The sequence below is a fragment of the Rhopalosiphum maidis genome, chromosome 3 (genome assembly GCF_003676215.2).
Source record: "Rhopalosiphum maidis isolate BTI-1 chromosome 3, ASM367621v3, whole genome shotgun sequence".
In the NCBI taxonomy this organism is placed as follows: domain Eukaryota; kingdom Metazoa; phylum Arthropoda; class Insecta; order Hemiptera; family Aphididae; genus Rhopalosiphum; species Rhopalosiphum maidis.
Window position 1 is genome coordinate 19,707,468 of NC_040879.1, and position 13,425 is coordinate 19,720,892.

Sequence of the window (13,425 nt, forward strand, 5' to 3'; positions counted from 1 at the left end):
TGGGTTAATAAGAACATACTATAGGTAAATGAATTTGAACAGTTTTTAGGCTTTTTCTTCTAGAAAAAATATGGAAGTTGTTCGCTTAAAATGTAAATTTATAAATCCGTGTAGAATTTCATTTATTCGAGAAAAATATTTTAACGGAATTTGGCCAACTATCACCAATTGTTAGTCATATTTTTTTTTTTTTTAAATCGATAAAATAAATATGACGAAAATAATTTATACCTCATCTCATAATATAAACTAATAAAAAAAAATTATCTCTTTCTACAGTATATTGTAAATCCTTGAAAGATTTTAATTCATAAAATCATAATACTTTCTTTATAAAAAATGAATATATTACGCTAATTTTGTCTGTCAAATAAACGTACAACAATATTCTACACATTTTTATGTGAAATATAATTCATAACTACAAACACTCATCGTCAATAAAATAAAATATATAATAAATCATATAAAATAATTAATAAAATTTAAAAATATATGTATTTGTTATAATTAATAATAAATGTAGACATAGGTATTTTACTTATAACGTTATCTTAGAAAAACTAAATTATTGATACAATTTAACATTTAATTGTGGCTAAGAATATTTGAGAAATTAATGAATTGAATCAAAAAATGTATAATAGTCGCAATCAAATTCTAAAGGAGAAGAATTTTTCTTTTATACTGTGTCAATTTTGAGATGTAATTTTGTAAAGATTGGTTTTTTTGTTCTTTGTACAGTTTTTATGCCATATAGCTTTGATACGCTTTTAAGTGAAATCATTGTAATATCTTTTACAATAATTATGTTTTCGAATGTGCATGCCACTGAGCTCAAAATTTCATATTAGGATATTATCTTGTTCCGTTTGTTCACTTACACAGTCGGTATTATTGTACAATTTGTACTTCTACTTATGTAACCATTTCATAATGTGCTTAGTGTTTTCCATGTACCCTATTCTTTGCGATGCGTCTAGGTGGTATTTGTTCAATTTGTTTTATTGCAAAATTTTATTAGCTTGATACCCATTATCTTTGATGTCTTTCGTACTCTATTTGTGCATTGAATTCTATTGTTGATTTTAAAAGTTGTTTATTGATTTTTATCTGATTTGAATGGTTTTTTTTATCATTTGACCTATATAATATAGGTATTAGTGCCCAGAGTCACTAAATTAGCTAAATCATAATATAAAGTTAGTGTTGTGGTTCATAGCACTTGGGGTCAGCTATGATTTACCGGTTAGTTTTATTAATGAAATAAGAATTTAATATGTTGCATTTGTTAAAATAATATTTTTAATTTGCAAATCTGTTAATACTGTTAATATTTTTATTTACTTTTAATGTTATGTCAAACATTTATCATGAAATTTTACTTACGAAATACACACCTTTTGAAATCAGAACATTATCCATTTGGACAACTTTTAAAAAGCCATTTACTTCTATATACATATATGTAGTTTAACTGTAAAGCAATTCTTATAGAAGCTCTCTTGTATAATATTAAAAATTCAAATAGTATAATTAATATATAGATTTAAAAAATTGAAACTATTAATTTCATGCTTATATGAATTCAATTAATTCGTTTGAGATCAATATATATATGTCTATATCTTACCTGATTACAATAATTACTATAAATTTTATTTTACAAACACAACTGCTTATTGATTCCTATATGTAAGTATGTATATAAATTCAGATTTGTTAAATCTTAAATGCAAGTATAGGTCACGGGATTTACAAATCGTTATAATGTTAGAAAAATGGATTTTCACTGGGAAGTTTTATGGTTTGACAAAGTTTTTGGGAATGTTGTTTAAATAGTGGTTTATTTTGAAGCCTCTTTACAAACGCAAAGGCAAAAATATGTTTCTGACATTATTTTAGAAAGTTACATCAATAACCATAAACTATAGAAATTTGATAGTTTTTAGTAAATTTATAAAGTAATATATGTATATATATATATATATATATATATATATACATTCACCTCCGACAACAAAATTAGTACATAAACACTAATTATTGTTAAAAATCAATTCATTAAATTTTGTAGATATTAATCTGTTGTATTTTTTTTACTAAAATCGATCAAATAAATATGACGAAAATAATTTTTATAAATCTATAACCTTAATATAAACTAATAAAAAAAGTTATCTCCTTCTGCGGTATTTTAAATCCTAAAAAAGTTTTTAACCCAATAGTTTAAAATATTTTCTTTATAAAAAAAATCAATATATGCTAATAATTTGTCTGTCACATAAATGTACAACAATATTCTATACATTTTTATGTAAAATATAATTCATAACTATGCATACTCATTATAAATCAAAAAAACAATATAATAATGTATAAATATACAATATAAAATAATTGATAACGTTATGATTAATAATAAATAGTTTTTGCGTTAATACTTAAATGTAATGTGGACAATTATTTACATTTATTCTTATAATTTCTTAAAACTTAAAAAATTTGCTCAACTGAGAAAAATAATTACATTTTTTAAAATATGTATTATAATGCCATTTTTAAGGTCAATTGCCGATTGAAATTCCCATAAACCGTTTATTTTTATTTCGAGAACTTTATTAAAATACTCATATAGGAAAATACATATAATTCTCAACAACTTAAATATAAAATTTATATGTTACTCAATACTCGTAAAAAAATCATACAACATAATACGTTTAAAAATAATAATAACGCGCTCATCGTTAAATTCTCCGGAGATATAGAACATACACGATGACCGCAGATAGTGACTACCGACTACAACAATCGTAATAATAATATATTAGGGATATATTATTAAGTGTAATATACTCTTGAAAGCGACTATTTGCTTGCCCCAGATGATGCAATTATAATCCATTATCGCACTATAATATTTTTCGAGGCGGCAGCTTGAACTATTAAATCTTTTGAAGGATATATTCTCTTGGATACACAACCCATGACCAGATTAAAAAGGGGGGAAATTAGATGACCACTGTACATTAGGTGTCAAGAGTACCCCATCATCGAGCGAGTCGCTGTAATTGATGTGATAATTATATGAATTCAATGATTATTCATTGTGTTTGATTTTGTCTAAGACTGGTTTTGAGTAAATATTCCCTTTTTTCTCAACTATTAAAAAAAAAAAGAGCTGAGAATTGTTTAATTTTGACCGCCCAAAGTACAATTAGGTTTGCTATCGTATCAGAGTAACATATAGATATTTAGGTTGCTTAAAACATTTTTTCTGCCATAAAAAGTGTCTCCAGACAGAAAAAAATGTTGCACGTCATTATAATGTATAAACAATATATATTTTTCCCTCAGAATCTAAAAACAGTAAAATTCTAATAAACACACAAATCGTGAACAATGAACATTTCACCATCTAGACTTTCACCGTCCTATGTGTACATACACACCCGCCCGCACCACCAAGTCCTGGGCCCCGTTCGTCCGAAAAAGTACCTACGCGCCGCCATGCCGGAATCGCCAGCCAGGACGAGGACGGAACACAGCATTTGTTGGTTACGACTCGATTAATCGAAAGAAAAAACAAATCTCACCCTGAATCGTAGTACGCGAGCGAGTGACACGTCGTCGACTGCTTCAGCTCTGTTTTTGGGATCGGCCGTACTATATATTTGTACAACTTCTCCGCGATTTCGCTATTACTATATCACAACCATACACAATGACATATACGATGTATTATATAGACCTCGTGCTACTGTAGTACGACGCGTACGCGCACGAAACCCGAGAAGCGCGCGCATGTCAAAAAACAATATTATACGCACAACAGTTTAATAATAATAATATACATTATAACAATAACAATAACAACAATACAAGTGCACCTTATATATATATATATATACGTATAATATTATATGCGCGCGCGTGTGCGCGTGTTTTTATGTATCCTCGGGGAGACGCCCGCCGGACCCGCCCCCGTCGCGATTTTCGGGCACCGTAATAAGGGTCGCCCGCCCGCCCCGCCCTTGTCGGAAGGGTCTCGGGCACCGACACGACGCGTGCACACGAAAAACGGTCGGTCGCACGTCGCCGAACGCCGCCGCGGCCATCGCCGTCGGTACGCGATATTTAAAATAGCGTAATAATCGCAATACGGTTTTGTCGCACTCGAACCGTCGCAGCGGACGCGTCGACGCGCACACCCGACAACGGTAATACACTTATATAATTATAACAATATCGTCATCGTCCGCACACGTCTCGTACGCAGCGCGCCTCCGATACCTACTCGTCCGGACGAATTCACGTCGAGGGGCACCTCGCCCGACCGAAGTCTCTGGAGCACTCGGCTTTTGGGCGACGCATAAGCCTCCCGTTCACGACGCTTTCCGTTCTCGTCGTGCGCCGATGACCGGCGGCGACCACCGATACTATCGTTGCAGCTAGTCCGCTGCCCCGCGATCATATTATAGCGACGACACCATATCGTTGTCGTTATCATTTTATTATTTATACACAAAACGCCGAAAAACGTATATATTATCATCTCGGACGGAATTGATATACGTACCGTCCGACATGCTGTCGTCTTACAGAAAAGGTTAGTGGAGTATACCTGTATAATATTATAAGTGTTATTGTCATCCAGTGGCATGCTCAGCTTTTTTAAAAGGGGGGGGGAGATATTCCTTTTTGACTTGTCACAGACCCTAATTTTTTCCCATATAGATAATGAATCATTACGATTAAATCCAAAGGAAAAGTATGACACCCTGATCCCCCCGTGAGCACACCGCTGTAATATCTTCATCGTCATGGCACGCGGATATCCGACGCGTTTTAATGCGATTTCGGCGTGAAATAATAACGATATAGTCGAATCGTACGTCGCGTCAAACCACCCCATTTTACCGGACTTAAAACAATAATGTACGATATCTCGTATTATTATATCGTAATGTCGGTGGTATATTACATATATAGATATAACCGGGTCGTGTAAACCTTGTCCGCATAAATTGCAATGCGATGATTCGTGTCAGACCGGCAATGATTGCCGGGAGCCTTTGGATATTTTACCATGTTGGGGACCCAAATAGCAAAATGTATATTTAAATCACTCGTAGGTCGAAAACTCGTAAATTCAGACATTTAAGAATTTTTTTTTTTTTTTTGATTAATTGTAAAGTCTGGTTTATTCTGCGTATTTTGCGTGATATCATAAAATAATACTATACGTTCACATATTTAAGCGTAAACGAGCATTTTAAATTCTTAAAATTATAGAAACAAAACTTAAATCTTTGATCAATAGATATAGTTAACAATATCTGAATCCTATGACTTATCTGGATTTATTTTTATATACATATACATAATACACACACACACACGCACATATATATATATACAATAATGGATAAAATGTACAATTTATACTATATACATTTATACATAGTATAAATACTATTTGAGTTTTATAGTAATTTATAACTTATTTAATTAATTAAATGTAATTTAGGTTCGTTGAATTTTTATTTATTTTTGAACTATAGTAAGCACGTAAAATATTGTTATTTACTTATATATTTTTTTAATAATCATAAAATAACAAATAATTGTACTGAAAAATATTAAAAGGCAATAAAACTTCTTTTTTGATATGAATTTCTGAAACCTTTTAAAAATTACTAATCCAGTTGCTCAATCAAAAGCCTGCAGATCGTGAGTAAATATGTATATTATAACCCACCTTTGATATGTGTAATATATTCATTATTCAATTAATATATACATTATCCGGTATTCTGTTGATAAAATATTCGTATAACTATAATCGTAATCTGATAATTTTTGTACAACACGATCAATGTACCAAACACTTAACCAAATAGTGCAATATTATACTGATAATAATAATTCTAGTAGCAAAAACTAAATTATACTAATCCAACATAAAATTATTCTTAAAACAAATATTATTTATTAAACAATTAAAATTAAAGATATATTTTTAAAAGCTAGAACTTTTAAACATGTAATATTGAGTGCGTCTCATCAAAAAACAACTATCAACAATAATTATTTTATCAAATTATGTACTTAACTTTCTCATTCGTAGATACATATTATTATGTACAAGTCACCCGGATGATTTAGGAAATAAACGTTTTCTTATTAATGTTTTTACTTTGTCCAATATAAGTATTAAGTATAGACAGTGTTCACTTTTCCCAGATAATATAAACATTAACCGTCTTCGCGCATTACCTGTAACATAATATAAATATATATATATTTCTAATACTTGGCGGGCGCTCACGGGATAAATGTTTTTAGTAATTTTTTTTCTCGTGTATCTGTGGTGTTATTTATTTTTATAATTATTATTTTCCTATTTTTTTTTTTTTTTTTTGGTACGAACACGCAAAAATCCGGTGGCGATTTCAGCGAAATTTTTTCCACGGATGTGTCTCGTGAGAACATTCCTCGCGAGATGTCTTACAAACTTGGTATATTATATACAGCACTACTGCAGACAGATATTATACAACGCACAAACGTCAAATACATACATACACACACACGCATATCTATAATATCAGCTATGTGTAAGACGCACATCTAAATGTTGAGTAATCCCCCACCCTTACCCCACATGTATGTATCTAGTCTGCTCGAACAGGCGTAATACTCGTAATTTGTAGTTATAATAGTCGAGAACTCTCGCGAAACATCACGAGAACATAATTTTAATAAGTTATTATGATAAGTGATAACAATATTATGTTTGCAGTTCGTGGAAGACCAAATTTCCTCGAGAGATTGCAGAAAGATATTTTTCGTTTTTGCCGAAATGCATAAAGCTTCTATTTTCATTCTTGATTTTTTTCATAAACAGTGGCGTATTAATATGGCACCCTAAATAAAGAAGCGTATCCTTTACATAAACATACAACATGGACACAGTTTTACTAGGTTGTAAGTAATGTAGTCTTCACTATACCATAAATAACCTCCTACCTAATAATTCGCCACATCTACAGTTAAAATTAATAAATTGGTGTGTAAAACTTAAGCCTCTTATAATTTTACTTTTGACTCACTTTTTATAAATGTATGCACTTTATTTTAGTTTTACGAAAATTTAAACGTATAGTAAAATCGAAAATTTGTATTTGATACGCTGAACCTCAAGCATACTATCACTTTGTGAGAATCAAATCTTATATATAATTATAAAATATTAAATGATAGTTGGTGAATAAAAATATGTTCAAAAATGTGCCAGTTAAATTACATATTAATCGATGAAAATGCGCGTGGAAAACTTAAATCAATCTCAAGACTTGATAAATACGAATGATTAACTCCGTAATATAGTATAACATTATTGAATAATTAAAATATATTAATAATTCAATTTAATATTATGTGTATTTGTGTATTATATTTATATATGCAAACACCTGCACATTATAATTTGACTACGATTTAACAATTTGTATTAAATATGTTTCAGGAAAAGAAGATACTTCAAACGAAGTATACCATTCTACTGGTCCATCGTACCCAAGTCCATCGAGTATGCTTCTATTCCAGACACAGGTTAGACATATAATATAATATCAATTATTAAATGATTAGCCTCTCGCTGCATTTTTCCAGCCCAATAAAATATCCGACGACATTTTGTTCTCACGTAATGATGATTATTGTTTATTCGGAAACGATTCGCGTCGAATATTCAAACTAAAATAATAAAATCGAAATAATCGATCGATTGTACGTGGTATTTTTGTGAACACGGGTATTATGTTTCTAAAAACACATCTACCTTATTCTATTCTAATTATTTTAGTTTACAACATATTATTATAATATTTAAAAAAAACACCATAAATTGAGGGAAAAATTTATTATTACTTAATATATATATATACAGTATGTGTCAACTTATGCGTAGATACTTTTAATTATTCTCCAGTCATGGTTGTATGTCTAAATTTAAATTTGGTTAAGCTATTGGTTAGCTTAGCGTACAGGAAAAAACGTTTTAATGTACACTGCCAATCACGCCGTTCAAAAGTTTATGATGAATTTATGTCGAGGACAGCTTCAAGCGGTTGCTCCGGTGATATATACATTATAATATAATGTATTAATTAAAAACTGTTAGTATGAAACTCAAATGTATATTTTATATTTACTTTTCAATTTAACCTTGTAATTACTTATACATAAGTTGGATAAATATCTAATTTTAATTAAATTGTCATTTGTTATAAAAGTCACATAATATTTCAAATTTGAATATAATTCATTACATTACTTGTATACCATCAATAATAAATTGCGGAATAATGGAAATTTTTATAAAAACAACGGTAAAAATCAGCTTTTTAAACTTGATCATCCCGTCAACCGTATTAAATACGATCTAATAACTTAGAATTTTTCTACATTTTTTAATGACCATCAAGCGGCATTTAACGCTCAACTTGACGCATTTTCATTTTTCTTATACTTTGTACGATACCTATACTATCCTAATTATATACTTTTATATTATAAATCAATATGTACACAATTTTTACTTGCTCGGAGTGAGTTTTAATATAAGAAATTGACGGGTATAGTCGATCCTATAATGGTTCGATCAAACAAGAGGCCTTGTCCATCTTCAGTATTAAATGTTGTCATTAAACGTCTCCAACTTTGAACCGTATACGAAGAAAAAATTCCGAGATTCTTATAGTTTGTTAACTTTGCAATTATTTTACTATTTTAAAAGATTTTTAATGATATCGAATACAAAATGTGCTCAACTATCAAAAATACAGCATTATAAAAATAATCATATTTGGTACAATATATTATTATCGTGCATATTATTATGTATTCTAGTTCTAAATGACACACATTTTTCTCCGTCTTACGAGTTATTCACTTATAACAATAAGATATACAATATCTGATATTATATTATATTATATTATATTTTATATTTGATTACAATCAAAACATCTCTCTAGAGTCCCTATATTACTCATTGTTGAGAACAAGTAGGATGACCTATTATAATAATTATAAGACACAATACCATTTTTGTTTTATCAGAATCATTTATTTAAATTTACATAAAATTATAAATAATTAAATTAAAAATTGAATAATAATAATTATTTCTTAAAAATCAAAATTCAAAGTCTAATTTATTATAAGTTTCTAAAAAACACAAATTATATTATTGTGTATAATTGTTATATTAGATGATATAAGTACTATAATTGCAAATAAATAAGTAATTCCAATGAGTGAAATACGGAGACGTTTAATTATGATCTATACTGTAAACAAATAGAATATTTTTATCGATGCATGCCATCTTTAAATCATCATTTAAGCACTCAAATAATCAAAAGGTATTGATGTTTTTAAAAATTTTAAATCATTACAAATCACATTATCGAAAAAAAAACATTATAAATTTTATGTTTTTCTTAAAATTTTCATTTTTTAGGTACGATTTTTAGTTAAAAAATTTAAGGTTTTTAATTTTATGTAATGGCAATATTCAATGATTAATTTAAAACATACAGTCTTACATAAGTATTAAAGTTTAGATGAGTATTATGGAGTGTCAAATTAATAATTATCAAGTATATAGTCTTACCTATCTACTACAACTTCGATATTTTTTTTATTTTTTCCCAATTATTCATATTAAAATTTACTCAATATATTAAAATTTTCAAAATATTTTGTGCTATTTATGAATATTTAAATTGTTGTCTTTTTTAGTCGATTTTTTGAATAATATTTTTGTCTATGAATTAAGTCTTGACAATTTAATACAAGGTTTCTAATAAGTTGTTCGTACCAAAGCTAAAAAAAAATCAAAAATAATTGGTCACATAATATATTTTTTTATAAGCTTTTAAAGTTCAAATTTCTATGAAATTCTACACAATTTATCATAGAAATATTTAAATTAGTTGGTAGTTAAACATTCATAGGTAAAATTTTTAATTTTAACTCCTAATAATTGAAAACTTAATACGAGATTTCGTTAATAAATAAGTATTTTTACTGGAATTTAAAAAAAAAATATAGTAAAAAATAACATTCATTATTTATGACTATGAATATTTTAAGTTCAAATTTTATGATATTATTGATACTAAAATGTATAATGATGACTTATCTTTACACAATATTTATTAATTTATTATTATTCAAAAAAATATTAATCATAGAAACTTGTAACATTTCATTATTACTTTAAATAATCTCAGAAATATTTGCATTCAGTTTAAACTAAAAACGAAATTATTCACACTAATCTACAAATTAGTCTGAGAATATTGACTTATAATAACTGCTGGTCATGTTAAATAAAATAATATTGTAATATTATACGTGGTCGGTTTTTTGAAAAAAATTAGTTCAACTTACTATATTTTTAATGGAAAAATAAATTATTAATAGCAATATAAATATAATTTAATAAAATATCATGAGAAATATAAGCTGACAGATCATCTCCTTTCAATAGAATCGTTTTTTTTATGCAATTAAATTCAAATGTAATACATTTTTGATTGTGATTTTCATAATGTGAAGTACATTCGATATCTAATATTTAGTAGAGCAACAAACTCGGTTGTTTATATATTAAAACTCTTAGAATAATATTCTGCTTTGAAATATTAAATACAACAAAATTATGTTGTAATTAAGAACAAGTAAAAACCTTAAAAATAATTATTATTATTCGAAAATGTTTTTAATTTTTTGTCGTGACTTTAAATATGACTCAAAAATGACCAACCGTAGAAACTTGAAATTCTCACAAAATTTTATAAAACAAAAATCTTTATAAGTTATATAAAATTCATAAACAATTTTCTTTTTGTATCTCAGTTTTGATAATTTAATACAAGATCCTTCATAAGTAGTTCATACTGAAACTATTAAATTTAAAAAAAATTATAAAGACAATTATTTCTTATAGAAATTTTAAGTTCCAATTTGAACTAAATTACTTATTTAAACAATAAATAACAATTATGTTAATTGTTTTATTATAATTTCAAAACATTATTTGTCAAAACTTTAACTTTTATTTATGTTTTATTACTATAAATTTTATTATAAATTTTTTTGTTATACATTTTACAAAAATAAAGTGTATTTTATCAAAATCTTATAGTTGTTAATTAAGCTTTTACAAAAGTAATATTAAAATAAGCAAAAAAATTCGACACCTTATATGTACAATAGAGTAATATCTACTTACCTACATTTTTTTTTAAAATCAATTTATAAAAGTTTTATAAAATTTTGATTTTGTAATACTCTAAAGTTTGTGATAAAGTTGTGCAACTAAAATTTTCAAGTCTGTTATTATTAGGTAATAATATTGTTATTGATGAATAATACAATTTTGTCTTTCTAATATGTATTAACATATTATTTATTATTTCGTTTGCGCAATAATATAGGTATTTATATTCGATTGTAAATTGTCTGTTTATCATACGCAATGTAGTCTGTCAGTAAATCATATAAATCCATTTACTTTTACGATAAAGACTCATCTAATTGTCTAAACGTTTATTTAAGAATCAAAATTATTTATAACAAGCGGTACCTAATAATATTATAGTAGGTTATAGCATGATAATATATAACACAATTGTCCTTGTTAAATAATTCAACTTAAAATTTAAAATAAGTGTAATTCACCTACATATGTATTTGCAGATTTTGGTCTATTCTCGTTAATAGATCGATGACTATTCAACAATCTGCATTGAATGACATTATTATTAATTTTTGGTATAGTGCCTTTTAGTTTTAAAAATGATTATACTTTCTTTTCTGTTTTATAAATGGTGCAATGGAAAATATTCACTTGCAATCGTTTTTTAAACTATTTTCGTAATATCGCAAAGACACGGATAGGTTTATTATAATTTTTCCTTAAATCCAATATATACGACCACACGTATTATGGTAAACAGCCAGTCTACATATAGATGACCGTATTAAAATTCAATTTTTTTTAAAAAAAAGCCTCTTTGATAGATTCTAGAAAATCTGAAATTTAAATTTTCAATCCTTTGATAAATAAACTTACAAAAATCAAAAGCAAAAATCAACGAAATAATAAACAAACAGAAATCAACATTTTTAGTATTAATAGTAAAGTAATGAATATTACATACAACAATACAATTACACACGCCTTACTGCCTACTATATTAGTAAATTAAATGATTACTATTGATTTTATAATATATTATAGCTATAATAGTATTACAGTGTACATATTATAAATTCAAAGACATTACATAATATACCCCAACCTACTTTATATGTATATATTTTACATTATATCGAGACATATCAATCCGACTTAATACCCTTACTTATCTAAGGAATACCTTATAATGATATGACGACCGAGAATCATTAAACATTTTAAGCCGTAGGATTGTTTTTTTATCGACGCGACCAATCGTCCAATAATAGTAGTATATTTTGTTGACGATTATACATTATGCATACATAATTCCCCATAACACTATACATCATTCAAACACAATTATCAATCATCGATATTGTATTGATAATACGTCGCGATGTACCTACTGATACGTACTACAACACTGCCATATTATATTATATCGATCAACTAAGCATTCAATGGCCATAGGCACGCCGTCATGCAAATAGATATACGAGTACTAATTTTAAAGTTTACCATAACGACACGAACTGTGGAAAAAAATGTCATTAATATATTATTATATTATTAGACGATTTACAAATAATACTACAGCCAAAAATATATAAACAGTATTTACAGTCGTTTTATATCAAACACATAATGTACAAATAAGAATAAACTAAAATATGCGTTTCACCTATATTTGAATAATATTTCGTGAGATTTTATAGGTAATACTTTTATGACATAATCGTCAACTGCAGTACAAATGGGTCTTACCTACCGACACAGTCGTAACGATACAATTGTTTGTGATATTATAAATATTTTACGAGTTATGAACACTTTGTTGTTTAGACCGAAGTAAGCTGTGTTTATATGTGAAATTCTTAACAAAAATCGATTAAATCATTGAAAAAATCTACAGTTATTTAAACATGGGATTTATTATAAACTAGCAGAATCACTAGGTATAATACCTAACTAAAAACTTTTTCTCGGTACTTTAAACTAAAGGTTTCCGTTCGATTTCAATCCCTACTGGAGAATTATAATAATATAATAATATTATTAAATAGGTATATTATAGCCTCGGTTCACAATAAATTATTATATTATAATATCAATCATAAACATAATTGTACATCATAATGAATAATAATAATAATACCTAA

The 13,425-nt window shown here is 27.2% G+C and overlaps 1 protein-coding gene across 7 annotated transcripts in view; it reads left to right on the plus strand.

The window, feature by feature from the left end:
• Nucleotides 1-13,425, plus strand: part of LOC113557274 (nuclear receptor subfamily 4 group A member 3-like) — a 71,332-nt gene that overhangs the window by 24,368 nt on the left and 33,539 nt on the right. For 4 of the 7 annotated variants that reach the window (XM_026962710.1, XM_026962711.1, XM_026962709.1 and 1 more), the window contains exon 2: nt 7,535-7,620. In XM_026962710.1, the coding sequence (XP_026818511.1) occupies nt 7,600-7,620 (21 nt within the window). In that variant the 5' untranslated portion in view covers nt 7,535-7,599. Of the gene's footprint in view, nt 1-4,504; nt 4,613-6,493; nt 6,525-7,534; nt 7,621-13,425 lie in introns of those variants that run through there. The other 3 variants (XM_026962705.1, XM_026962706.1, XM_026962707.1) reach the window with 2 other exon arrangements.